At 41.1% G+C, this 26251-nt stretch overlaps 1 protein-coding gene across 4 annotated transcripts in view; it reads left to right on the top strand.

The window, feature by feature from the left end:
• Window positions 1–26251, top strand: part of BCL2L13 (BCL2 like 13) — a 79375-nt gene that overhangs the window by 1902 nt on the left and 51222 nt on the right. For 2 of the 4 annotated variants that reach the window (XM_043517613.1, XM_038412111.2), the window contains exons 2-3: window positions 7393–7582; window positions 22870–22977. In XM_043517613.1, the coding sequence (XP_043373548.1) occupies window positions 7462–7582; window positions 22870–22977 (229 nt within the window). In that variant the 5' untranslated portion in view covers window positions 7393–7461. The remainder of the gene's footprint in view (window positions 1–7392; window positions 7583–22869; window positions 22978–26251) is intronic. The other 2 variants (XM_043517623.1, XM_038412103.2) reach the window with 1 other exon arrangement.

Genomic DNA, 26251 nt, shown 5'->3' with positions numbered 1-26251 from the left:
TAAAGAAAATTGGGGTTTTAATGATTTATCAACATCATGGTTTAGGGTCAAAGTTTGCAAAAGGTTGAGAACCTCTTCATTAGGTCATTTAATTGTTCTTTTTTAAAAAAAATCAAGCTATTTGTTTATGGGATAATGTAATTAAATGCTCATTCTAAGGTTAACTAAAACCACACCCCAAATAAATGACTACCACAGAGCTTTTCACTGTTTTTCAATCCATTAAATGTCACTTGAGAAACAGAGACAAGGTGGGTGAGGTAATATCTTTTATTGGACCAGCTTTAGTTGGTGAAAGAGGAGGTTTTGAGCTTCACTGAGCTTTGAAGAAGAGCTCCGTGTAGCTCCAAAGCTGGTCTCTTTCACTCACAGAAGTTGTTCCAACAAAAGATATTGCCTTACCCACCTACCTGTCCTGGGACCAACATGACTACAATACCACTACAAACAACTTGAGAAATAGTAACAGATGAAATATTGATTAATTTCCAGTAGGAACTGAAATGTTTAAATTTTGATGAATTTTTGACCATTTACTAAAACCAGTTAGTGTCACTTAGGCCTGACCTACACCTAAAACATAGGTCTACATACCTACGGTGTTGAAGAGTGTGAAAAGTCCACATCTGAGTGCCATAGCTCTACCAACTGAACCTCTGGTATGGATGCAGCTAAGTCAATGGAAGAATGCTTACGTCAACCTAGGATACCATTGCTTGGGGAGGTGGAGTTCCTACAGCATGAAAAACCTTTTCCATTGCTGTAGTCTGCATCTGCACTATGGGATACTGCAACGGAGCTATGACACCTTAGCTGTGCTGCTATAGCACAAATATTGTAGATTTGCCCAGAGTGGCGATACCTCAAGATGTGTGTGGTTATTTTCCAACTCCTGCAAAAGCACGTGCTATGGGGAATTCTAGCAGATGGAGACATTCTCGGAGACCAATTACTGCCAGGTTAAACCACTGTGGGGAAAAAAGTGATGATTTTTTTTATATAAAAATAATTTTAAATTTAAATTGGATTTCTTTATTTTGTTTAAATTATATATTTTTTCTGTGTAAAAAATAAACCTGTTGAAAATGAAATCTGAATTTAATAAAAAATGTTAAGGCCTAAACTTATTTAGTTGTAAATGTGAAACATGTTCTGAGAAGAGAGGTTTATGTATCCAAAACATATAAAGTTGTTTTGTTAATAAAAATAAATTTATGTGCTGTTTTGTGCATTTAAATTCCAGCTATCACCTGAATGCAGCTTGACACAAATCATGAGCAAAAAGTTAATTATGTAGTAAATAAGCAATACATATTTAACCATTTCCTAACGTACTAAAAATGTACAATTAATAAGAATCTGAAAATATTAAGATATATAATTTCTTAAATATATAATGTACCCTTCAATGTAGCAAAAAGATGTACCAAATGTAGTGTAAAGGCTCTATTTGGTTGTTAAAAAACATGTTTTAATGGCTACATCAACCAGTGAGAATGCACCTTTCTTTAGAACAGAGGTCCCCAAATGGTGGGGCGTGCACAGAGGAATGTTTGGGGAGGGCGCGACTGGGGCCCAGATGAGCCCCCACGAGGGGAGGGAGCAGCACCCAGTTCTGTTCCTGGCCCCGGTCCTATGCCCAGGGCCCTGGGCTGTCAGCCCCGGGCAAGGTTCCTCTCCTGCCCCCAGCCTGGGCCTCTTTGCCCTATCTGTGTCCTGTTCCCACCCCCCGAACTGTGGCCCCAGTCCCAGCTGTGGTGGTGGTGGTGTGGACAACAGTAAGCTGGGGCATGAGGTAAAATGTTTTGGACCACTGCTTTAGAAAATAACTGACATATAAATGGAAAAGTTGATTAAAATTGATGATTAAAATCAACTTTTTCCATTTGATGATTTCAATAATTATTTTAATACCTTGATTTAAATCAAACCACTAGTCCAGTGGTTCTCAAACTTTAGCAACCTGAGGTCCTCTATTTTTATTTAAAATTTGTAGCGGATCCCCAAGCTGGCTTTTTATTTTCCCTGGGGATGCTCAACCCCCACTCCACCCCTTTCTCCAAGCCCCACCCCACCTCATCTCTTCCTGCTGTACCCCTGCCCCTCCTCTTCCCCACCTCTTTTTGCCTCTTCCCTTGAGGTGTGCGGGAGGGAGGAGGAGGAGTTGATCAGCGGGGCCGGTGGACTCCTGGAGTACACTCAGATCCCAGCTTGAGAACTGCTACACTAGTCCACTCTTAGTTTCAGTTCAAAATTGTCTTGCAGTGCTTCTCTGAACTTGTAGAGCATTTCACTGACTTTCTTGTGATGGTATGGGGAATGATCTTCATATGTTTATAACCAGTGAAGCTCCTTGGGATCTGTTGTTTTTTAATAAGTGCTATGTAAATACAACATCTTAGATTAAGGACTTGTCTACATTACCCGCAGGATCGGCGGGCAGTGATCGATCCAGTGGGTGTTGATTTATCGCGTATAATCTATTCGCGATAAACCGACTGCCGAGCGCTCTCCTGTCGACTCTGGTACTCCACCGGAGCGAGAGGCGCAGGCGGAGTCGATGGGAGAGCGTCAGCTGTCGACTCACCGCAGTGAAGACACCACGGTGAGTAGATCTAAGTATGGCGACTTCAGCTACATTATTCACGTAGCTGAAGTTGTGTAACTTAGATCGATCCTCCCCAGTGTAACCCAGGCCTAAGGTGTGATGTAAAGTGTAATGGGTGAACTGGCTGAACTGAGACTCATAACTATTTCAAGGTATTATGCTGGAGAGAGGGCCCAGAATTGTGGAATATTTCAAAAGTGTGCTGCTTTTAAAAAACATTTTAATGTTAAGGCTGTCATCGCTGTAGTGATCACTCAAGTTAGCCTAGCTTGAGTGAGAGTGGTCACACTGCAAAAAAAATACATGAAGAGCTCGGAGTGATTGTGTTAGCAGCTGACAAGCTGTGCTTACTCAAGCCGTAAACTAGACCCCCTGGTAGGCCAGCAACTTTAGGGGAAACACTTGAGTTATAACTTGAGTTAACTGTGCAGTAAACACAAGACATAACAGGGCTGCTACACTTGAGGCTGTGTTTCTAGAGTGTTAAATAGACAGCTGGTAAGGCTAGTCCTCTCCCTTTGTCCTTTATAAACCTGGCAATAAAAAATCTATAGTATTCTGTTAGTATAGCTATAAATGCATAAGTTGGGTCTCTGATCCATAACAGTTAAATGGATACCCAGTGAATCTTGGTGACATCTGGTAGAGTGTACTTTAATGCAGTAGTTCAATACAGCTGCATATTGACTGTAAGTTTAGTAAGGCAAATGGAAAAGCTGAATATGTACTGAAATCCCATCTAATAGGCGAGGGCTAAAACATAGGAAAGCCCCTTCATCAGAGGATTATAAACATTGTATTCATTGGTAGCTTGTCTATCGCCATGTAATTGATGTATGACCCTGCAACAGATTAGGATTTGACAGACTGCATGAGGAAATGTCAGTCTGGCTGACCACATCAGTTCCCAAGTTAGATGAATGGCTGAGCCCAAGTCAAACAGATAATGGAGGTTTTTCTTGATGCGGCGTGGGGAGAGAGGAATATGGGTCACAAACTTAAATAGATGTAGAGATTTTAATGGGTATTGGATTTTGTGATGTAACAGTATTGTTAGCCATTCACAATAATGAATTTGAGCCCTTGCATTTTGTTTTGATAAGGAGTAATCAGTCTCTTGTTCTTGTGTTAAATCCATTGCATCCATTTAATTTTTTTCCCCTTTCTTTTAAGGCCCTTCATAACACTAATCTCTGCTTATTTGACCTCGGATCTTACATTGAGCACTGTTTCCTTTGCTCCAGAAATGATTCTAGCCTCGATGAACATTTTGTCTGCTTCACTTATGTGTATTTGCTCCTTTTTCATTCTACCCTGAGACATGGAATGCCATCCCTCCTCTGGTTTGCCTTGCCACTTCTCTTCTCTTTTTAATTTACTCTAAAAACTGGCCTCTTCTGTGAAGCCCACAGTATGAGAATCAATATTTTCTATTTCACTTCATAATTGAAAAAAAATCTTAACTATAAACCACCATGATCAATGAGTAATCACATTATTGTATGTAGGCCCTTCTTCCTTAAAAACCAATAACTGAAATGCCACCTCTTGAATTCTGAAGTTTGTCGCTGATGTTTCCTCAGCAAAGCTGAGGACTCTTACTGTTCATTCGTCTATACAGGTTCTTATGCTGTCATCACTGTAGTGTTGGAGCTCCCAACATCTATTACATGTGGCTTGTTCTTTCTTTCATCCTGTCCCCAGGGAAACATTTTTAACCTCTTTTTCCAAACAGCCCATGACTTGATTTTTCAGAAGTGCTGAGCATGTACTGAAATTCTCTTGAATTAAGCTTAAGTCTTGTATGTGGATCGCTGTACCACCATGGAGTCCCATTCTTTGTGTATTGGTGAGCTCTCTTCCTTTCTATGCTAGCTCAGATATCTCATCTAAGGATAGTGCCTCATTCTCTGTTAAAAATTGTTCTTAGATGATATATAGTACAGTGCTTGGATTCCTCCGGATACCATTTGAAATGTTTTCAGCTTGTGTAAGGTAATCACAATCCTGCGCAGTTCAGTTTACATACCAAAGACCTCCAAGGAACCATGTAAGTGCTGCAGGAAATGGTGGGAACCTGGGATGTTCTGTGAAATAGTATTGAACAAAAGCTCCATAATGTGTTGGGAAATGCAGTTTTAATTCAAATCATAACAAGGTTTAACCCATCTCAGGAAAGTATGCTCTGCCTACCTAAATTTCCTTTGAAGTTTTAATTAGCTGTGGTGCTTTTCTTCACATAATGCGTAGTATTGGTGTTGTGTAACAGCTGCTGTTCCACCCCAGAAACTGGTAGTGCTGGATGTAGCATTGTTTACAGTGTTGTCTATAAAGCACTAGGGGATGAAAGGTGCTATATGAATGTAAGATGATTAATGTGAGGCAAGAGATGCCATTATTCGGAAGTATCTTGCCATTAGTCTTATGTATGAATTGCAGCTGCAGTCGTATCTGCAGCAGAGGAGCCAACCATGGGGAATATTCCAGGCATTCTAAAATAAGCAAGAAGAGGCAGGGCTTCCCGGAGTATAGTCTAAATCAAAGTGATTTCCACCCTGCTTTTACTACTAAATGAGTTTGAAAGTATTAAACATCAAAAAGAATGGTTTAACTGCTTCCCCACTGACTCTCTTCTTTTTGCACCTTTTATTGACAAGTTCATTATCCTTTCCATATCACCTCAAAACAGCTCTATAGCAGTGTAACTTTTTTTTGCTTCTCTTCCGCAATTTGGTTGCACCAGCGAGCTATGCCTTTGCAATAATAAGAAGGTTTAGAACTTACTTCTAATGTCTCCTTTTGTGTCCAAATGACTTTTTCTTTTAAAGGCATCGTTTGCTGGACAGATTGTACTTATGGCCTTGTAATGCATTGTCTGTACTGATCACAAGGCATTCTGAAATTTAAACAGTAGGAATGGCCTAAAAGGCTCCTAAAAGTAGTGCTCTGTTTTGCACAATATTTCATTACTGTAAATCTAACCAGATTTGTACCATTAAATTTGGTGCTGTTTTTTAGCTAAAAGTAATTGTCACTAGTCCTGACAGTGATGGAACTATTCAGAACCTGTCAAATAGCTGTTTCTGTAGCCTCCATCATCTTTGGAGTGTACTGTCAGCTTCATCATTAGATGTCCACTCTAGCGGCAAAACATCCACTACTTACAGTTTGGAAATAACTATTTGAAGCAATTGAGAGCTTTTAAACTTTAAAATTGATCTTGAATTCCCTGACCATTGTGGTTGGCTTCCTTGTGATGCTTGACGAGATTCCCATTGGAAATAGTTATCCACACATTTTACTTAAGTAAATAGACACTAATAGTCTAAAACTTTTTAAAATCTGCCTTTTCTTTTCTGTGATTTCCATTTGAGATCTGGTTATTTTTTCTTTGCTACTCTTTCTCAGTTATCATACTTTAGCTCTCTTGACCTTACGTTTTTTCATTTTTCTCTCATTTGAACATTTATAAAGTAAAATACATAAAAGTAGTCGGAATGGAAAAGTTGATCAGCCAGGTGTTTATATTGAAGATATTTGGATCTCTGTTTCATCGAGAGATAGTGCCTGGCTGAGAAATTCACTCTCATAACCTGCTGCTAGTCAGGGAGATACCCTCACACCTGCAGAGGGAGACATCTGTAAAGGATGTAGAATTCCTTTCCTCTGTTAACCATGTGGTACTGCTGTTGGAACACTAAAGTGAATGACAGATGACCACTGTCAGTTCAATTATGCAATAAGTTGCGAGCAGCACCAGTGCTGGAATCTTATGAGAAGCAGCAGAAACAACAAAAAATTCAGCTGTTCCCTGGGAAGTAAGGATTAGGGAGAGGAGGGCTCTCTCTCTCCACCCTTACTCCCCCACAGTTTCCTGATATTGTATCCAAAGGAAACATTGCAGCTGCAACATGAAATTCACAAATCCGGTGAACTTCATGGCTTCATTACAGGCAGCAGTGAAACAGGCCAAGGTTCTGTCAGTTTCTAACTAATGTGTGAGACAAGACAGCAAAGTGAAACTATCTTATTAGTTATTGGAAAGTAAACTTCTCAAACCCTATGTAAAGGCCCTAACTAAGCAGTAGCAAACTATACAGTTTTAAATTTAGAGGTATACTATTGGCTTAAAAACCACAATTTGAAAATTTATCTATTGTTAAAAGCATAAACAAAGATTACTATAAATGAGAGATTAGAGAGAAAAATCTTTCTGGTAGTTTTTCTGCACTTAACAGCACTTTGTAGGTTCCCAGATTTGCCGTTCCACTATAATCAGTTTTCTCTGTTTATGCTGGTCTGTCATGCAGCAACAGGGGAAGAGAAAAACATTTATGAAAATAGGAAATTTGTGATTTCCTACTTTGTATGGCAAGTGATTAGAAAGCCACAAAAATGTAAGGCAAATTCACGTATGCGTAGAAACAAACTTGTTTTTAACTCTATTAAGTTTAGTTTTCCAGTTAACTGTGTTCCTTTATAAACAAAAGTTTCTCCAGTCTGAGGCATGTAAGAGAGTGCCCACCATCCCCTTTTCCATTTTAATCCAGCCATATATTTTTGAATGATACTGGAGTGGAAAAGAAAGGAAAGAAAAGTTGTCTTGGACTGAGGCGTTGTTAGGCAAAGCTTCACCCTAAAGCAAATTCGCCATAGGGTATTGAGATGGAAACTCTTAAGAGTCTTCAGCAGAATCCTGGGGTGTGATTGCACTTACTGTAATAGGGAGTATGGATTTCTGCTCTTCTTTACAAAAAAAAAAAAAATAATCTTCTCTCTTTCAGTCTTACCCCCTTAGCCAGAAGAAAAACTACGTGCACCATTAACTCTGTGGAGCATTGCAAGTCAATCCAATGGCGTCCTCTACTGCTGTGCCTGTAGGATTTCACTATGAAACAAAATATGTTGTTCTCAGCTACCTGGGGCTCTTGTCACAGGAGAAGCCACAAGAGCAACATCCTCCCTTGACTCCAGGTAACATTGTATTTACATGTGTGGCTGCTTTATCAATTAACTGTAGAATTGAGAACTCTGTCTTGCATGTATGTAAAAAGTGCAAAAAGCGGCAGCTAGACATGTGTATCTCACCTTATATGTTCATTTTTAAAATAACATGAAGATCTGGAGATAGAAACAAAGCAGTTCACATCTAGGTCACTGGTTTAATTTCAGCTGAGTCCATAGTGACTAAAATTTATTATCACAGTGTTGTTTGTCATATATGAAACAAATAGGTGGTCTCAGTATAGCTCAGTATTGTTCCTTGACTTTAGCAAAGCTTTTTGACACTGTCTCCCACAATATTCTTGCCAGCAAGTTAAAGTAGTATGGGCTGGATGAATGGACTATAAGGTGGATAGAAATTTAGCTAGATTGTTGGGCTCAATGGGTAGTGATCAATGGCTCCATGTCTAGTTGGCAGCCGGTATCAAGTGGAGTGCCCCAAGGGTCAGTCCTCGGGCCTGTTTTGTTCAATATCTTCATAAATGATCTGGAGGATGGTGTGGATTGCACTCTCAGCAAGTTTGCAGATGACACTAAACTGGGAGGAGAGGTAGATACACTGAAGGGTAGGGATAGGATACAGAGGGACCTAGACAAATTAGAGGATTGGGCCAAAAGAAATCTGATGAAGTTCAACAAAGATAAGTTTAGAGTCCTGCACTTAAGACGGAAGAATCCCATGCACCGCTACAGACTAGGGACCGAATGGCTAGGCAGCAGTTCTGCAGAAAAGGACCTAGGGGTTACAGTGGACGAGAAGCTGGATATGAGTCAACAGTGTGCTGTTGTTGCCAAGAAGGCCAATGACATTTTGGGATGTATAAGTAGGGGCATTGCCAGCAGATCGAGGGATGTGATCGTTCTCCTCTATTCGACATTGGTGAGGCCTCATCTGGAGTACTGTGTTCAGTTTTGGGCCCCACACTACAAGAAGGATGTGGAAAAATTGGAAAACGTCTAGCGGAGGGCAACAAAAATGATTAGGGGGTTGGAACACGTGACTTGTGAGGAGAGGCTGAGGGAACTGGGATTGTTTAGTCTGCGGAAGAGAAGAATGAGGGAGGATTTGATAGCTGCTTTCAACTACCTGAAAGGGGGTTCCAAAGACGATGGATCTAGACTGTTTTCAGTGGTAGCAGATGACAGAACAAGGAGTAATGGTCTCGAGTTGCAGTGGGGAAGGTTTAGGTTGGATATTAGGAAAAACTTTTTAACTAGGAGGGTGGTGAAACACTGGAATGCGTTACCTAGTGAGGTGGTGGTCCTTCCTTAGAAGTTTTTAAGGTCAGGCTTGACAAAGCCCTGGCTGGGATGATTTAGTTGGGGATTGGTCCTGCTTTGAGCAGGGGGTTGGACTAGATGACATCCTGAGGTCCCGTCCAACCCTGATATGATTCTGTGATTCCTCAGAAGATGTATTCTGGGTGTCATGCTTGTTGCCACTCCTGAGGCTTTTTCTGCCGTCATATTTTTTGGGCAATCTCCCACTCGTGCTTTATCCACTGGGGCTGGGTTAAACAGGTATCAGGCTTTTTTAAATCACTGTCTGAATTCTAACCTTGCTTGCAGTGGGTTTAGACAATAGTGTGGTATACACACTTGTGCCCGGTTTATATTAGTGCTTCCACTGTAGCTGCAGTCAGCAGTAGTATGGTGGTGGGATACTTCCAGCAAAATGCTAGTGTAGACCAGGTTAGAGAAGTCAAGCACTGCATGGATCATGGAAGCAATTCCTCCAGAGCAGATCTTAGGCATACTGGAGGTGGGTGCAGTCTAAAGGAAGCCACGACTGCCATAGACTATTTCTCTTGCTTTGTGGATATAATTTTAGTTTTCAGGGTTAACAATCTGACATCATTATGGAACTGAATTATGTTTTTTTAAATTGTATTTTGTTCTTTTCTGGTAAGTAGAACTGTTCTGAACTGTATAGCAAGACAACAGAAGTTATAGCAAATAATGCAGGGAGCCTGTTTACCTCTAGTACTAGTATTTGGACCATTCTCCCCACTTGTATATTAAAGGACTACCCTCTCTTCCTTCAGATACCTTATTTTTTAAAATAATTCTTCCACGAAGACTTTCACTGTTAACCTACCATCTGGGGAAGAGGAAAGAATAGGGGAAATAATCAGAGCTTGAACAGTGTACTCCTCTAATGTAGATTATAAATTGCATAGGCCAATTACTATGTCTTCCCTTATTCTTTAGTGCCAAACATTCAACAAATAACCATAAATTATATATAAATATCTTGTATGTTTTGGTGGGTTGTCCCCTTTTTTTTTTTTACCAGTTATTTATTTAGGAAGTATTAACAGGTTTACAAATCCTTGCCATGTAAATATCAGAAACAAAACAATAACCAGTACAATAGTGAGCATTTGTTTAAAGAGAAATTATGTAGAACTGTAGTCATCAGATTTGACAGGGTGGTACTATATTAGAGTGAGCATCATTACATCATCTATGACAGGTTGATTTTTTTTAAGTGAAATCTCTGATTACACACACTTAGCAGACCAGAAATATCAAATATTAATATTCAAAAAAATTGGACATGCTGGAGTTTCTTGCAGGTGAATGTACTTTGACTTTTTTCAGTAAATGGTAACCAAATATTTAAATATCTAGTCTGTTTCTTTTGCTCCGTATGTAATTGGTTCATTAATTTTTCCATAATAACTCTCTCCTGTTGTTTTGAACTATTCTGTTAGAGTTGGACTTTTTTCTTTTTCCAGTGAGAGGCTATCGGTAGCATAGCAGCTATTAGCAGATGAGATTGATTTCCTTTTGTGTGGCCATTTCCATTAGAAAGCCACAGCAGGATTACCAAAGGATCATTTAGTAAGAAATATCCCACAGCTTGTGGTATTTGGTTATGAATTTCATCCCAGTACTCTCTAATGACTGGACATATGCACCATATATACATAAAATCTCCTCTTTCACCACAGTTTCTCCAACGTTTATCCCCATTCAATCTTTATATAGTATATTTTTTTTTACCTTCACTGGTATGAGGTACCATTAAGGCAGTATCTTAGACTTTTTCTTTTATTGTGCCACAGACTGAGGTTTCTGGTCCTCTTTTCCAGATCAGAACCCATTCCTCAGGAGTAATTTGTCTGTCCAGATCCTTTTCCCATCATGTCGTCTATAGACATTTTTTTTGTGCAGAAAGTTGTCTGTAAAAATTGATATTAGTTAGTTATGTTTTTGTTTCCTAATTGACCAGACTTCACTGCTTCTATTAAAGTTACTTTTCTGTATAAAACAGCTTTTCTAGAAAGCTGAGAAACAATGCCTAACTTGAAAGCACTGGTATGGAGAGTGGGCAGGTTAAAGTTAGTTTTGATCTCTAAATAACTTAGAAAAGTTTCTTTGTATTCCATGGCTCTCCCAGTCTTTAAAGCTCTCTGGTTCATTAATTTGGTTAAGATCTGGATTTTTTGCAATGCATGACATTGGTGAGGAAAAATAATTTCTCATCTGTAGTTCTATACCAAACCTATAGATTATCCTTTGCTAAAGAATGTGTAATAATTTCTGGAGGGTGTGATTTTTTATTTATTTATTTATTTTTTTTTTATTAATCCGAGGTAGCCTAGCAATGTTGCACAGATACAGTTTTCTTGTTGAATAAAGACCCAGTGTTTGGCTGGGTTAAATCTCCCATCAGTCTACTTCTACTTTGAGCTGGCTGGCTTGATAGTACCATAGAATATTTTGAACAGCTAGTCAATCAGCTCTGTTTAATGTGTCTGTACAAAGTATTTGCACCCTTGGTTTTTTCTTATTCTGTATAAATTCTAACAACATCCTCTGTGTGTTCCTGCTAGGGTTTTAGTCTGGAATGATTACAGAAAGATTCTGAAACAAGAAAGATATTCTTGGCAAAATATTTATTTTGACTGAGGCTTTTCTTCCCAATCAAGAAATTCCATACTTCCCCACCTCTCCAAATCTGTTTTTATTTTCTGAAGTAGTGATTTGACATTTAAATCATAGAGCTCTTCTAGGTTGTTTGAGATTTGAGTTCCCAGGTATTTTATAGAATTTGTTGCCCATTTGCACCCAAATGACTTCTGGTGGAATGACTTCTCAGAATCTGGCAAATTTATAGTTAGCATTTGATTTAGCATAATTTACTTTAAATCCAGATGCTTTCCCAAAGTCATGGATTTGTTCAGATACTAATTTTAGGGTCATATTTTGTTTAGATAAAAATACTACATCTGTATATAAAGCTACTTTCTGATGTGTTCCTGTCAGTTTTATTCCTGTGGTAGTCATTGTTCCTTATCCTCTGTGCAGAAGGCTCCATGGCCAGTGGTAAAGGTAAAGGAGACAATGCATAACGCAGCCTAGTTGTTCCTCTGTGTAATTCAAATGAGAGATTTAACCCCATTATCTTGTTCAGCTGCCTTGGGGCTGGTTTAAGAACAGTTATCCACGTAAGGAACTGGGGGCCAGTAATGTCTCTTTGGGGCTAGACTTGAAACAGAAAGTTCCACTCCATCAAAAGTTTTCTCTGCATCAAGTGATAACAAAGGAATTGGATCTTGTTTAAATCTGCAATTATGGATGATTCCAAGTACTCTCTGAATATTGTCTGACATTTGTCTATCCTTAATACAGTTTGACCTGCATTCATGAGAACTGAGAACATGGACTGCAATTGGCCAGCCAGTATTTTTGTTAAATTCTTTGTTATGATTCAGGATTGCCCATTTTTAATGTCTCTGATGCTAGTAGCTCATGTATTTCAGCACATATTCAAATCAAGTTACTAGGGGAGGGAAATCCTTAAAACTTTTTTTCCTTTAACTAGCATACAGAAATACACAAGTACTGAATCAGAATTACGGAGGTTATCTGTCAGGCTTTGCAAAAAGTAGAGCAATCAAGGATGTAGTGTCAAAGTATTTTTGAAAATTGCGAATATCTCTGTGGCACTAAGTTCATACTTCAATCTGTACAATTAGTTTATTAAAAACAAAAAATATTATCTGTTTGTATTTGGGTGTCGGTGTAATTTCTGTTGTAATTTCATCTCCTGCTCTGTCAAGGAACAGGCACCTGAGTACCAAGACACCCATGCATTGTCGCACCTACGATTTATCTGTTTCATAAAGCTTTTTGTGGGAAAGCATGGGTTATTTGACTATCACAGGAGGTGTGACCATGCCATTTCCTAATCTGTGATAACTACATTTTGTTTCAATAAACGCACATTGGGTAAGAACAAAGCCACTATTTGAAATAGACATTTTCATTACTAGAACACAAGATTCCAAGAGGAATCGGTATTTTTCTGTAACTCACTTATTTTCTATGTTTGCATAAACAGATCCGAGTTGTTTAAAAGTGGGGAGGAAATGGATCATTTAAGCATTTAATTAAAGATCAATACTGAAACTGAATTAAGAGCAAAATGTCATTACAAGTTTTTGTATTCAACTGACATCCAAAGTTAGGAGAACACAGAGCTTCTGAGCAAAGATAACTAGCTAACAAGTCTGCTATTTAGAGAACATAGACAGGTTTGCTTACGCTGCAGAGGAATGTTGTCTCAGACTTGCTCTTTGTTGTTCTAGGACAGCAATACTTTCAAAATTTGTTCTTTTCACCCCCATTGCTTTAAACCCACCTCCTTTCCTTCAGCAAACAGACAAACACTGGTAATCTCTTGCCATCATTACTCGAACTTTCTTGCTGCCATTCATGCTTTTTTCTCCACATCCCCACCTTCCTATCTGTTTATATGCCACTGTGAAAGTCAACTTCCTCTCCTGCTCTGCCGATGTTATTTTCCTTTTTACCTGTTTGGAATCCCATTGCTTGTCATCAGTTTCTTATATATAATTCAAGCTCCATTTTCTCACTTTTAAGGCCCTACATAATCACATGCTACCTTCATATCTCCTCTCCATCCTCTTCTTTTCTTATCTCACTCTTGGTATCTCCTTTACTGCTTTCTGTGCTTGTAACCGTTTTCCATTTCTTGTTGCTTAACAGGCAGCTCATACAGTACAAATGTATGGCATTCCATCTGCTTGATCATTATGATTATTATTTATATTATGTGTGGTATGAGAGCCACTAAATGCAAATGGAAGGGAGTTGCTTGGGATCCCCCAATGGTAAGGAGTGAGAACTTCCACTCTTCAGAGTGAAGGAATACAGGGAATGATGATTTTGCATTTTCATGTCATTAAGTCTGTATGACAGTATACATTGATACAATATCTTGTCACCCATGCTGCAGTACAGCATCAGGGTCTGATTTTGTGGTACTCTGCAGCTCCATGTGACCACTTTGAATCTTTAGCTGTTTGTGGTTGAACACCACAGTTCTTGAGAATGTGAGGATTCTATCATTTTGTTGATGTATGTTGGCTATCACTTAATCTTAGTCTCAGTAACTGTAAAGTTGCTTGTAGTATTGTCAGGTCTTTCTAGGGGAAACATTTAATATAACCAGTGGTGAGCTGGAGCCGGTTCGCAGTGGTTCGCTAGAACCGGTTGTTAAATTTAGAAGCCCTTTTAGAACTGGTTGTTCCACGAGGGACAACTGGTTCTAAAAGGGCTTCTAAATTTAACTGGCCAAAAGTGGCACCTTAAGCACTGACTCCATGGGTGCTCCAGCCTTGGAGCACCCAAGGGGAAAATTTGGTGTGTGCAGAGCACTTACCAGCAGCTTCCCCCCCCAGCCCCAGCTCACCTCTGCTCCGCCTCCTCCCTGAAGGCACCGCGAATCTTCTCTGCTTCTCCGCGCCCCCCCGACCCCCCCAGGCTTCCCTTGAATCAGCTGTTCGTGTGGGAAGCTGGCGCAGGCTGAGAGGCAGTCCACGGCTTCCCGCTCAGGCCCAGGGAGGTGGAGGTGAGCCGGGGCGTGAGGAGGGCCACCCGCACCGCAGCAGGTAACCCGGGAGGGGGGTGCAGGGGAACTGCTCCCCGCCCCAGCTCACCTCCGCCACCCTTGGCCTGAGCGGGAAGCCACCGCCTGCTTCTCGGCCCTCCCAGACTTCCTGCCGAACAGCTGATTCATGGGAAGCCGGGGTGGGGGATCGGAGAAGCAGAGTGGGGCAGCATGTTCAGTGGAGGAGGGGGAAGTGAGGTGTGTGGGGTAGGGAGCTGCTCGTGGGCAATTTTCCCAGTAGGTGCTCCAGCCCCGGATCACCCAGGGAGTCAGCGCCTAAGGTGCCACTTTTGATGTGATCAGTGGGGGAGCAGCCGCTCTCCCTGCTCCCTCGCCAGCTGCACTCCACCGCCCCTAGGAGCCAGAGGGACCTGCCAGATGCTTCCTGGGAGCTGCCCCAGGTAAGCACCTCAGGGACTCCCCACCTGGCCCCTGGCAGGTGCCTCTGGCTCTTGGGGCGGGGCAGGGTGGGCACCCACTACGGTGGCCCATGAGACCCTCCTGCCCAGTTCTGGCAGTCAGGGGACAGGGGAGGGGGGTGGATGGGACAGGGGTCTGGGGGTGGGGGCGTCAAGGAACATGGTGGGTTGTATGGGGCAGGAGTCCCAGGGGACGGGGGTGGGCAACAACTCCCTCGTGGGGTGAGGAGGGAACCCATTGTTAAGATTTTGGCAGCTCATTGAATATAACTAACACTTATCTTGACATACCTTTTATTTTATGGAGTATAGAGCCATTTGTGCATTATTTAGGAAGTGTTGACTGTGTGGTTGCTGTTGCTTTGGCTTAAAAAGCAGCAGTTACATCAACTTTAGCCTACTGATCTTGAAGAAGGAAACTGATATGGCCAGTTCTGTTTCAGACATGTCCATGCTGACATCTACTACAGCAACAAGAGGGAAGTCTTTAAACAGTCTCCTGGGAGTATCCCCTTTGATGTGCCAGACTTCAAGCATCCACACTCCTCACAAGGGGAGACCATATGACCTCAAAGATTTCTTGAATGAGTCTTTGAGCTCCAGCATCCCTGTTTCATACCGTGCCTTGCTATAGCCCAAATGAAATCAGACTCCTGAAAACTTTGTCTTATTAGGGAGCTGTGTACTCAGTAATTTTTTTGCAGCAATACCCAGAGGCCTTTTCAAAGCAAGGTAGCATTTATTAGTCAACTGGAATACAGTGTCTGGAAGTCCTTAGGTTAGCATGGTAAAAACCAGGTTCAAATCAGATTCCTTAGGCAGAAGTGATAGCCCCAAGATGGGATATCTGTTGTGGGTCTATCTCAATCTGTCCTGTTGAAGCTATTCCACATTTTATAAATAATCAATAGTAATTGGAGCGGGGATATGAACTTTGGTCTCTCAACAATAGAGTGAGAAAGCCCTTTATCAGATTATCCCAATGGCTAGGACACTCTCCTGCATTGTGGGAGACCCAAGTTCAAGTCCCTTCTGTAAATCAGGCAGAGCAGGGAAGTGACACTGGGTTTCCTGTGTCCCAGGAGAGTACTCTAACCACTGATCGAAAGATTAGAAGGAAACTGCTCCTCCTCAACCTGATATTATTTGACTTTTTCAGTTCACTGAAAAAAAAAATGTTTTTGGTTCAACCCAAAACAATTTGTTTTTATTTTTCAGAATTGCAATCAAATTGAAAAAATGAATTTGCTCAGCTCTACTCCTGAGTTCTCAGCAGCAGCCTTAAGACGGTCTGTACATGCTATCGTTTTGTCTTTGCTATGGCCTCTCTGTTCACACAATCACCCTGTTTCAGGGTGGATTTGATTTAAATCTCTACTTAGGAAGACTTGATTAAATCATGGATTTCTACGTAAAAGTGCATTCTTGTTGGTTGTTATAACCTTAATACATATTCTTCGCAACTCAGAGATAGATGTAGGTTTCCTTTTTAGAAGGTACACACTGTACATTTTTAAAGTGATTTATTTTGAAAACTTTTCAGATTAGTTTTACAGCTATATCAGAAAATGAATGATTGTCTGGCTATTTCATTTACCAAAGGTAATTGAAGCAGATATTTTGAAGTCATTGGGAGGAGAACTGTCTGCAATTCAACAGGTTAATCATTAATAATTGGAGGATTTTCTTGCCATGCTCTGTTAGGAGGAGAACATCACCAGACAGACATTTAAATTGTTTTATTTAACTAAAACAACATTATTATGTATTCTGGATTTTTTTCTTCAACAACAAACATCTAATATTTTAACAAAACAAGCATATGAATTTTTGAATTTAGTTAAACATTCAAGTTTTTTAAAATCAGGTTTGTTTTTGTTAAAATTTTTTAACTAAAATAGTTAACTGAAATTTAAAAAAAAAATTAAATCGACTGTCAGGCAGGTCAAAATGAGAAACTTAAAATATTGGCTTTTGCAGCTAACTCGGTCGTTGTCACCTTCATTTTCCTATTCGTTCATTATCTGGAAAAGAAAAACAAGCTTTCCTGCTTTTTCAGGTCCCAAAAGATTTCTCAATTTGGAATGAATTAGTCCAAAGGAAGAACATATTCTTTCTACACTGGCAAAAGAAGCTACTGCTGTTAAGTGAGATGATCACTTCAACAGTCTCTGAATCCAAGGGCTTAAGTGACTTCCACCAGTTCACTGGTGTGACTTTCTTTAAAACATCATCAGCAAACATCTATTTTTTGAATGGTTCACCCTTAGCTCTGAAGTTTATTATAGTTGGCATTATGGAGGGATGATTGCTGGATGTCCATGTCATAGCCAGCTTCTCTTCTTCAGCAGTTAAGGTTTAACCTTGGTACCGAGTATTGAGAATATTTGCAAGAAAGTGATCTGAAGATAGTGCTTGTCCCATTTGTTTTTTTAATGCTTGTAATTTAACTCTATCATTGCCGATTTCTCTTTTTAAGATCTCACTCAGTTCCTTCCAAATTTCACCAGCGTCAGCAATAAAACAGCTGTTTTCCTGCGTTTTGTTCAAGGCTACAGAAATACGCTTCAGGGTACTCAGCATGTGTTGAATATTTCTCTTAAGCTCAATGTTGAGAACTTTGACTGTGACAGTGCCATCTATTTTTTCACGATTTTGTTCACACTGTCATCACATTAGGCCATTTCTTGATATAGTGCTCAAAACAGTCCACTACTGAGTTCCATTGCACGTCTTAGGTTGGTTCCTCCCACTTTTTTCAGAGCAGCTGCTGCAAAGTGGGTGTTAGGGAAGTATTTTGCAATTTCAACAACATTAGCCTTTATTTCTGGAACACTGAAGTCTTTGGCAAGGAAGTGCATCAAATGAGCACTGCAACTGTATGTTGTTAGTTTGGGACACTCTTCTAAATTTCTTCTCATCTTGGATACATTTGCAGCATTGTCTGTGACCAAGCTGCGTGCTAGACATTTAATTTTTTTCACAGTTTGTTATAGCTTTTACTGCTACTTCTTGTAAGTATTCTGCTGTGTGTGCATTTCCTGATATATCAATTGTTTCTGTAAGGAAGACATTCCCTTCTTCTTTTGTCATACAAGCATATATAACAGGATCATTGTGGACATTGCTCCACCCATCAAGAATCAGGTTAACAATTTCACACTCTAGACCTTTTGCACACTGCTCAATTTCTCTTTCATACACTTTATCCAGCAATTTGCCTGCAACATCTGCTCTGTTGGGTGGACTGTATCTTGATCTTAATGACTGAACCATGTTAATGAAGTGTGGGTTCTCAATCATACGGAAAGGAGAGTTTGTTGCATAAACAAAAAGGGCAATTTTTTCATCAATTATCTCTTTTTATAATCTGCTGGTTCTTATCACAAACTTATCTATTGTTGTTTCTGGATGATGGAGATTTTTTTTATTTTTGCTACAGGTGTTATACTGTGGCTATGTGTGACACATGATGTGACTGAAACACTATCATTAGCAGATAACTCTGAAACTATAGAAAATGATGGTGATATTGAAGGTGGAGAGTCTTCAGAATCCTGTATGTTGAGGATGAATTTTCCTTAACAAAATAAGTCTATGCAGTTATTTAATTATTATTACCATACTGCTCATTTAATATTACTCATTGCATTCACTGACACTCAGTACTACTTTAAAGGGGAAATTGTAAAAGGTGGATCTGCCTATTTCAGCCATTTATTTGTTATCACAACTGCATCTAAAATGATAGTTTTTACTCTACGGTACTATATTTTTTGCTCAAACATGAGAATTCAAGAATAGTCCAGAAGGAAGAAAGGCAGTCCTTAAGAAAAATATGAAATAAAAAAGTTTACCAACCTGAAGATCCTGCATGTTCAGACATGTTCCTTTCCTCATCTTCAATGCAGCTTCCTCCTGAGAAGGAACACTTCTCATGATGTTGTTTCATTTGGGCAACCAGGCCTAGCATTTCTTTGTTGCACTGTTTGCATTTTGCACACACACCTGTCTTATCCACAGGTAGAGGAACTTCATTAAAATATTCCCAAACTACGTCTCTTTTACAGCCTGCTTCCATTATAGGTTTTCCCTTCTAGTGAGAGAATGGTATGGTAGATCTCAAATCAATGAAGGCTGCACTCAGAAAGACCTCAAGACTTCTGGCATATGCTGCTCAAACAGTTTCACTTTGGTTTCTACTGCCTGTCCCTCCTTTCTCACATTTATCTCTAGACTTCTTCTCCTTGTCTAGATCTATTCCGCCTCCAACAATCTTCTATTCACTGAACTTTTTGAAACTTTGCACTTTTAGAGAGAGGTAAGGGATTGACTCTGTGTACACAAATTTGCAGAGGGACAGTAGGGTTAAGGTCTGTTATTTCTCACCTCTACCTATTTATTTATTTAAAACATTTTTGCTGTTAACAAGCGTGTTATCTCTGGAGGCACAAATCCACAGTTTGAGAACTACAAAACCAAGCATCTCTGATGGTATCTTCTCGACTGAGCACTGAGTCCCATTGGGTAGATAGAAAGATTAACCTAAATAATCTATGCAGAAGCCCCTAGAACCCCATAAGATTGGGTCCCTAATCCATGAACTATTGGAACTCATTTACAAAACTTTTTTAAACATTACATGAATATCCTGTCTCATACTATAGAATTAGAATTGATAATCCCTATTCCATGATGAGATATCTTTGAGTTATAATATATCTTAATTAAATCTATCTTTAAATAGGTTTTTTCCTCAAAAAACACTTTATCAAAAAAAATCCAATTTAAATAAAAAAATCCAATTTTTTGATATCCACTCTGTCCTGCTTTGACTTTCTCGTCATTAAGTGATGATGTTAGTTGTTGGGGCTCCCATTGTCCCATTCTCCATTCTGATGTGTGATTCCAGCCAGTGCTTGTTAAAGTATCTGGTCTCATCCCAGAGAGAATATGTGACACTTGGGCATGTCTCATTCTCTTCTACACTCTCTGTCTATAATACATAAATTGAGATACACATGTGGATCATAAATCTATTAACAAAAACTTGCACATTCATCACACGCACCTATGATTAACTTGTGCAAACTGGAATGCTGTGATACAAATTACTGTGTTCTTTGTGCTTTTGGCCTGTGGGGAAGTGAGGGGCCCTACAGGATCCACTTGCCAATAAAGGTCCTGCATTGGGCGACCTGTCCTTTTATCCTTGGAAAGCTAAGTTTGCCCTTATCAGTGCCACTTCCGGGTTGGCCATGGGGTGTCTCTTGAGATCAACATAGGATGCTTCCATTTTCCCAGAAGCTGATACTGCAGTCTTTTTCTTCTGGTTACTTTTGAACAGCTTTGAAAACTATTTGAAGGGGGTATTTCTCTTTTAAGAACCTTCATATTGCATTGAACTGTTCTCTGAACTTGGGCATGTTTCTTTATATTGATGGGGATCAAGAGAATGGAACTGCAGGGAGCTAGAGTCTGTTGATCTTTGCAGTGTTTGCTCCCTGTAGAGTCACTGAGCCAGAGGGATAGATTTTTTTTTTTTTTTTTTTTTTTTTAAATGCTCTGGAACTGCTAAATGGTTTTGTATTGTTGGAATCTGCTGCTGTAAAGTTGAGGGTGTTGATGAGATGGAAACCATTGACACTGCAGCATCAGTTATCAAAACAATTCTTTTGTATGCTGGCAGCAGTGGGATTTCTCTTGCTCACATTTTCCACTTGACTTGTTATCAAGTATGACAGCTTGTCATGTGCAATCAGCATCACGTTAGTCACATGAGAACGGGTCGTTGTCTACAAAGGCTGCTGCCTTCCTTTCAAGCAGGGCAGGGTGAGGCATATGTTAAAACAGGAGGCTGTATGTGTATGTACTGGTTGGTCTTGATTGTGAAGTGGTACTTCAGCCATTCCAAGAGGGGATATTGAGGGACTTGATAAAGCATTAGTGTGTGGCTGCTCATGATCCAAAATAAGGAAGAGCTCTTTTCTTGAATTTATGGTTCAGGGTGAGAGCGAAAGTGTTTGAGAGGAACTTGGGAAGCTAAGTAAAATAGTTTGAGAGGTGGAGATAATTGTGGGGCTGAGAAAAATGAAATGGGACTGGCCATCTGCTGCATTTTTGAACTGTTCACATCAGGAACTATAAACAGTTACAGCTGACTCATCCATTCAGTTGGTGTGAGTGCGCTTCACACAGGTAGCTACAACTGGAGAATAGCGTGTATATAAACAATTCTGAAGTTCCTACCCAGGCTCAGCTGGATTGATTTAGGTAAACACTTCCAGCTCACTTTTCAAATACAGATGTCACTGGAAGCAATGCTAATGAATATTACTAGGCTTTTTAAAATATCTGAAATGTGGGAAACAATAGTCATGAATAGAATTACTATGGAGGGGACAAAGATGAAACCTGGAGGGACAGAGTGGAGCCTCTAATGGAATGCTGAAGGTAGTAAGGAGAGATAAGAACCAGGAGAATGTAATCATAGAAGCCTAGTTTGTGGAGAAAAGTTATTGACACTGTTGAAGGAAACAGAGATTAGAACAAATGAGGACTGATAAACAATTAAGAGTTGGCCTGGAAGAGTTTACTTATTGAGCAGTTTTTGAGTCAGCAGTTTTTTGAGTTAATGGATGTAGACCGGACTGGAGTACATTTTAGAGAACTGGAGGAAAAGAAGTAGAGAAAACAAGAGTAGACGGTTGGCTTAATGAGCTCAGGGGAAAATGACAGTACTTAGATGGAACAGAGATCATTAGGACATGGGAATATAAAGGCTTGTTAGAAAGTTTCTGGGAAGGAGCCAGAAGAAAAGTGTTGAGAATGGGGGAAAGGGAAGGAAAAAAGGTTGGCTAGGTGTTGAGAGTTCAATGTGGCACGTTCTTTCTAAGCACCTGTTCTTTGTGGCTTGTACCTTTTCCCAAAGAGCAGCTACTTAAGCAGCATTTTTGTGGGCTCTGTCTCAGCCCAGAGGTGAACTCTTTCCAGGCAGTTAGATTAAAATCCAATTAGCAGTTTCTGAAAGCCTTGAATGTTCAATGTGTTTTCACCTGTTTAGATTTTTCCAGATCATAAGTCTAACACCTGGGATATAATTCCATTATGAATGAAGACAAGTGTTGTTGACATGTCTGAAATAATTTGGTTTAGTTGTTAGAATATCTAGAACAAGACTTTGGAAGCTTTGCATTAGATGATCTGTTGTGACCTGTAGACCCTATATGAACAGGAGACCATAAAGCTCAAAAAATAAAAGGGCTGCCTAATAGAGAGTTTGGGATTCTTCAGTATCTGGAGAATGAGATGCCTTTTGTTGGTTGATAGCTTCCTTGGATTTTTTGTGTATGTAGTTTTGCAAAATTTAGTGTTCAAAATATCAAATTATATTTATTCTCTGTATTTAGAGGAGACGGATGTGACTAGATAAATGTTGTAACTTCTGATGCTGTTCGCTTTGATTTGGTGTAGTTTGATAGGGTTTTGACTGACTATTTATTTGCATATTTCTTATTTGCGTCCTCTGGTTTATGATTATGATGGTTTTGAAAACTACTCTTAGTTCATTTTTGGATTTAAAATAGTGTTCACTATTTGCTGTTTGTGGCCTTCCTTTTAGTTGTTTACTAATTAATTTGTTAAACATTTTTTACATATTCTTATTTTAACTAAATAGAGTATTCTGCATGTGGAATGCAGACTGTTACATGGATTATACATTGATCATGTAATAAAGCTCCATTGTAATGTACGTAAAAAGAGGTCAGACTTCATGTTGCTGTGGGAAGTTGAACTCTGTTTTGTGCAACTAAATTCTAGATTCTTTTCACTTTTACATTTTTATATCAGCCACCATTAAACTCTCCTGGCAGATAGTGCACCTTTTGACCAACTTCTCTGGTTTGTTTCAGGGCCCCAGCAGTCTGTAATACCACAAGCTTTGGAGAAAGAGGTTCTAGAGAAGCTTAAGACAGAAATTGAGGAGGAGCTAAAACACCTTGATGAAGAAATTTTGGAAGGTCTGTGATTGTTTGGTGGATTTCTCCCTCTCCCCCTGTTTGTTTCAGTTGATGCAACCTTACCTTATAATGCTACAGTTCTTCAAGTATGTGCGTTCTCCATTGTAGCACGTGTGTGCATCTGTACACTTTTGACCAGAGATTATAAATAGCAGGATCTGTGCCTGTGCAAAGCAGTGCCTTGTGTTCCCAGGCAAGGACATACATGGGGACAGACCTGCGGCTGCTCCAGTTCTTTCCCAACCATCTGCAGCTTGAGACGGAACATTTGTGGTGTCTGCTGTTTGCATCATCTTCCTGCCTTTCACATTTTCTTGTTTATTTTATTTACTTAGCTAGTTTTTATTTTTTAGTTTCTCTTGTTCTCTTAGAGCACAATTTGTGCTTGCCTCCTCCCCTCCCCCATTTCTTTCTGCCCCTGAATTTCTTGCATCACCTGTTGTGGCCTATGGCACTTCCCCAGATTATGCCTAAGACTGAGCCCTGCCAGACCCACCACAGGTCTCTTCCCTCTAGCGAGGGGCTCCCTAGCTCTCTCTGGTGTCTCGGAGAATTTCACGTCCCATCCAAGTGTAAAGTATGCACTGGATTTAAGGGCAGGTCCTGCAAGGATAGAGAGGCTAGGCTGAAGCTCCTCTTGAAACATTCCTTAGCTCTGGTAGGGTCTGTTTCTCCCCCACTATACATCAGCCTCAATCGCTAACACTGCACAGTTGACTTCCAGAGCTCCAGAGGAGGTTTCAGAGATGAAGCCCTCTAAAAGACAAAAGTCCCTCACCCCTTTTTTTGAGAGTATCCTATAGGGAAAGTCACTTCTTACGGCCAACTACCCGGAGACCTCACCTCCCATAACGGATACAACTGAGTCTGCAGCTGACACTGGTACCAAAACCTTGGTATCACCTAAGAAGTCATCTCGATAGGAGGTCTTCAGTTACATAGTACCAAGAGAGACCTGCTTTGGTACTGTCTGATGCCTCTAGTCACTGAGGTGCATCTAAAACCAGGGACTGTAAGACTATCTCAAGGGCTTTGGAACAGACATGCTCTTGGAAATATCGAGATCAGCCAGACCGACCCCTGGCTCCCTGTCCAGGACTGCCCTCCATGAGATATAAACACTCTCTGAGCACAGAGAGGTCATCTCGTCTGCCTTTCTGGTATTGCATGCAGCATCCCCAGTCCTACATCAATCACCATTACCGTCTCAGGCTCCTACCATTTGCTATCATAGCCTACCAGCACCCTCTGGATTCCTTTGCCATGAGGATCTCCTCATCTTGGAGAAACTGGAGTCACCTGTCTTAAGGGGTACTGTAAGAGCCTCTCCCCCAGTGCTGCTTCTACAGTTGGTGACCAGGGCAGTGAGTGGTATGGGTCCGTGGTGCCCGGGCTCCAGGAATATTCAGGACCGGGGGGCTTGGCTCCACCAATGTTCGTAGTTGGGCCCTGTCTGCTGCACCCGCGTGCCTCCACCTGAGCATCCCTCACCTGCCGCGCCCAAGTGCCTCCCCCGGGACCTGGAGCGTCCCTGCCTCAAGCGGGTGGCTGCCCTGCCCCTCCCATGCTGCTGCCGCCTACAACACAAGAGTGGCGCCGGCGGCAGGCTTAGGAGACTGTTGCACCTGCAGGGGGAGAAGGCTCACACATGATTGGCAGCCCTCCCCACTCCTTGCACCCACCAGGAGATGACGCTGAGGGGGCTTCCGGGAGACAGTCTGGACCTCACCTGAGCAGCTGCTGGGGCTTGGTGAGTGTCTGACCGTGTGATCCATGCCACCCTGCCCACAGCCACCACTCTGGGCAGCCCCATTCCCTGTGAGGCTATGGTGAGGGGCAGCAGGCTGCAGCAGGGGAGGAGGCCACATGTGATGGCAGAGCCCCCCCACCACAGGGGAGGCGAGGGGGCTTCCTGGAGCTGAGCAGCTGGGGCTTGGGTGAGTGTTGTGACACTCTGCCCGCCCCCCACCCGTCTGCAGTCACCTCTCCTGCCCCACACTGGGCAAAGGGCAGCCCAATCCCCCCAACCGCAGTGAGGCTATGGTGAGGGGCAGAAGAAGGGGAGGAGACCACATGTGATGGCAGTGTGCCCCCAGCACCAACTACAGGGGAGGCGAGCGGACTTCCTGGACCTGATAGGGACCCTAGGAGCACGTGCAGTGACAGTGGTGCAGGGTGAGTGTGCTGCTGGGTGGGGAGGAAGGGGGCCCCTCCCCCAGAGCTCGCTGCTGCTGGCGGGGGAGAATATTGGGGGGGGGGGCATCCTCTCTGGCCCTAACCCTGAGGCTGCCTTTCTGCATCCCAAGCTCCTCATCCCTGGCCCTGCACCCCCCAGCCAGAGCCCTCACCCCCTGCACCTCAGCCCCAGCCCTGAGCTCCCTCCTGCACCGTGAACCCCTCATCCCCAGAGCCCTCACCTGAGGGGAAAAACGCAGCTTAAATTTGGCGGTCAGTTTGCGGTATGATTGTGTTTAGCACAATACTTGATTATTTTACACTCTTTAAAGTATATAATTGATCGTATACAGGTACAACAAAATATAATGTATTGAAGCAGGTGAATGCTGCTTCTGACTTTCCACTTTTAATTGGCCCTTGTAATCTTGTGGCGCAGGCGCATTGTAACTTCATTTTTATCTCAGCAACAAATTCTTGATTTGTAGGACCAGTAATAATTAACAATGGATACATTCTTAATAAAATTACCCAGAGGAAAAGAAGAAAAGGGTAATTCATCAAGTGACTGCCTGAGTTCGACACCCAGCTTTCAAACTGAAATTATACAAAAGAAAGATGCAGCCAATCTACAAGATAAGGAAAGGAGTTTTCAGCAATCTTGGCTATCAAGATTTACGTGGTTGGAGTTCAGTAGTGAATTAGACAGAGCTTTTTGCTCAGTCTGCAAAAACTGTTCTGAAAAGAAGATCTTAATATTTTCTACGAAGGCCAAACCAAAGTTTATTTCTTCCAGATTTCAAGATTGGAGACACATTGCATGGTTTTACATCACAGAAAAAATCCTTCTGTCACAAAGAAGCGGTAATGAAGTATGATTCTCTGCAATCGCAGGTAAATGTTTTTGCACTAATGGCGGCCAGTTACAGAAAACAATCACAATCAGCTAGGAATGCACTGCACAAAATTTTTGAGTGTTCAGTACCTAGCTCAACAAGGAATAGCATTATGTGGACATAATGAGAGTGATTCAAATTTGATGCAGTCCTTGTTGCTACGCAGTACAGATTCAGAGGAACTAAGACAGTGGCTTAGTCGC

Source organism: Dermochelys coriacea, chromosome 1 (genome assembly GCF_009764565.3).
Source record: "Dermochelys coriacea isolate rDerCor1 chromosome 1, rDerCor1.pri.v4, whole genome shotgun sequence".
NCBI classification, from domain to species: Eukaryota; Metazoa; Chordata; order Testudines; family Dermochelyidae; genus Dermochelys; species Dermochelys coriacea.
The sequence above is the reverse complement of the archived record's forward strand: the minus strand, read 5'-3'. Positions and strand labels throughout refer to the sequence as shown.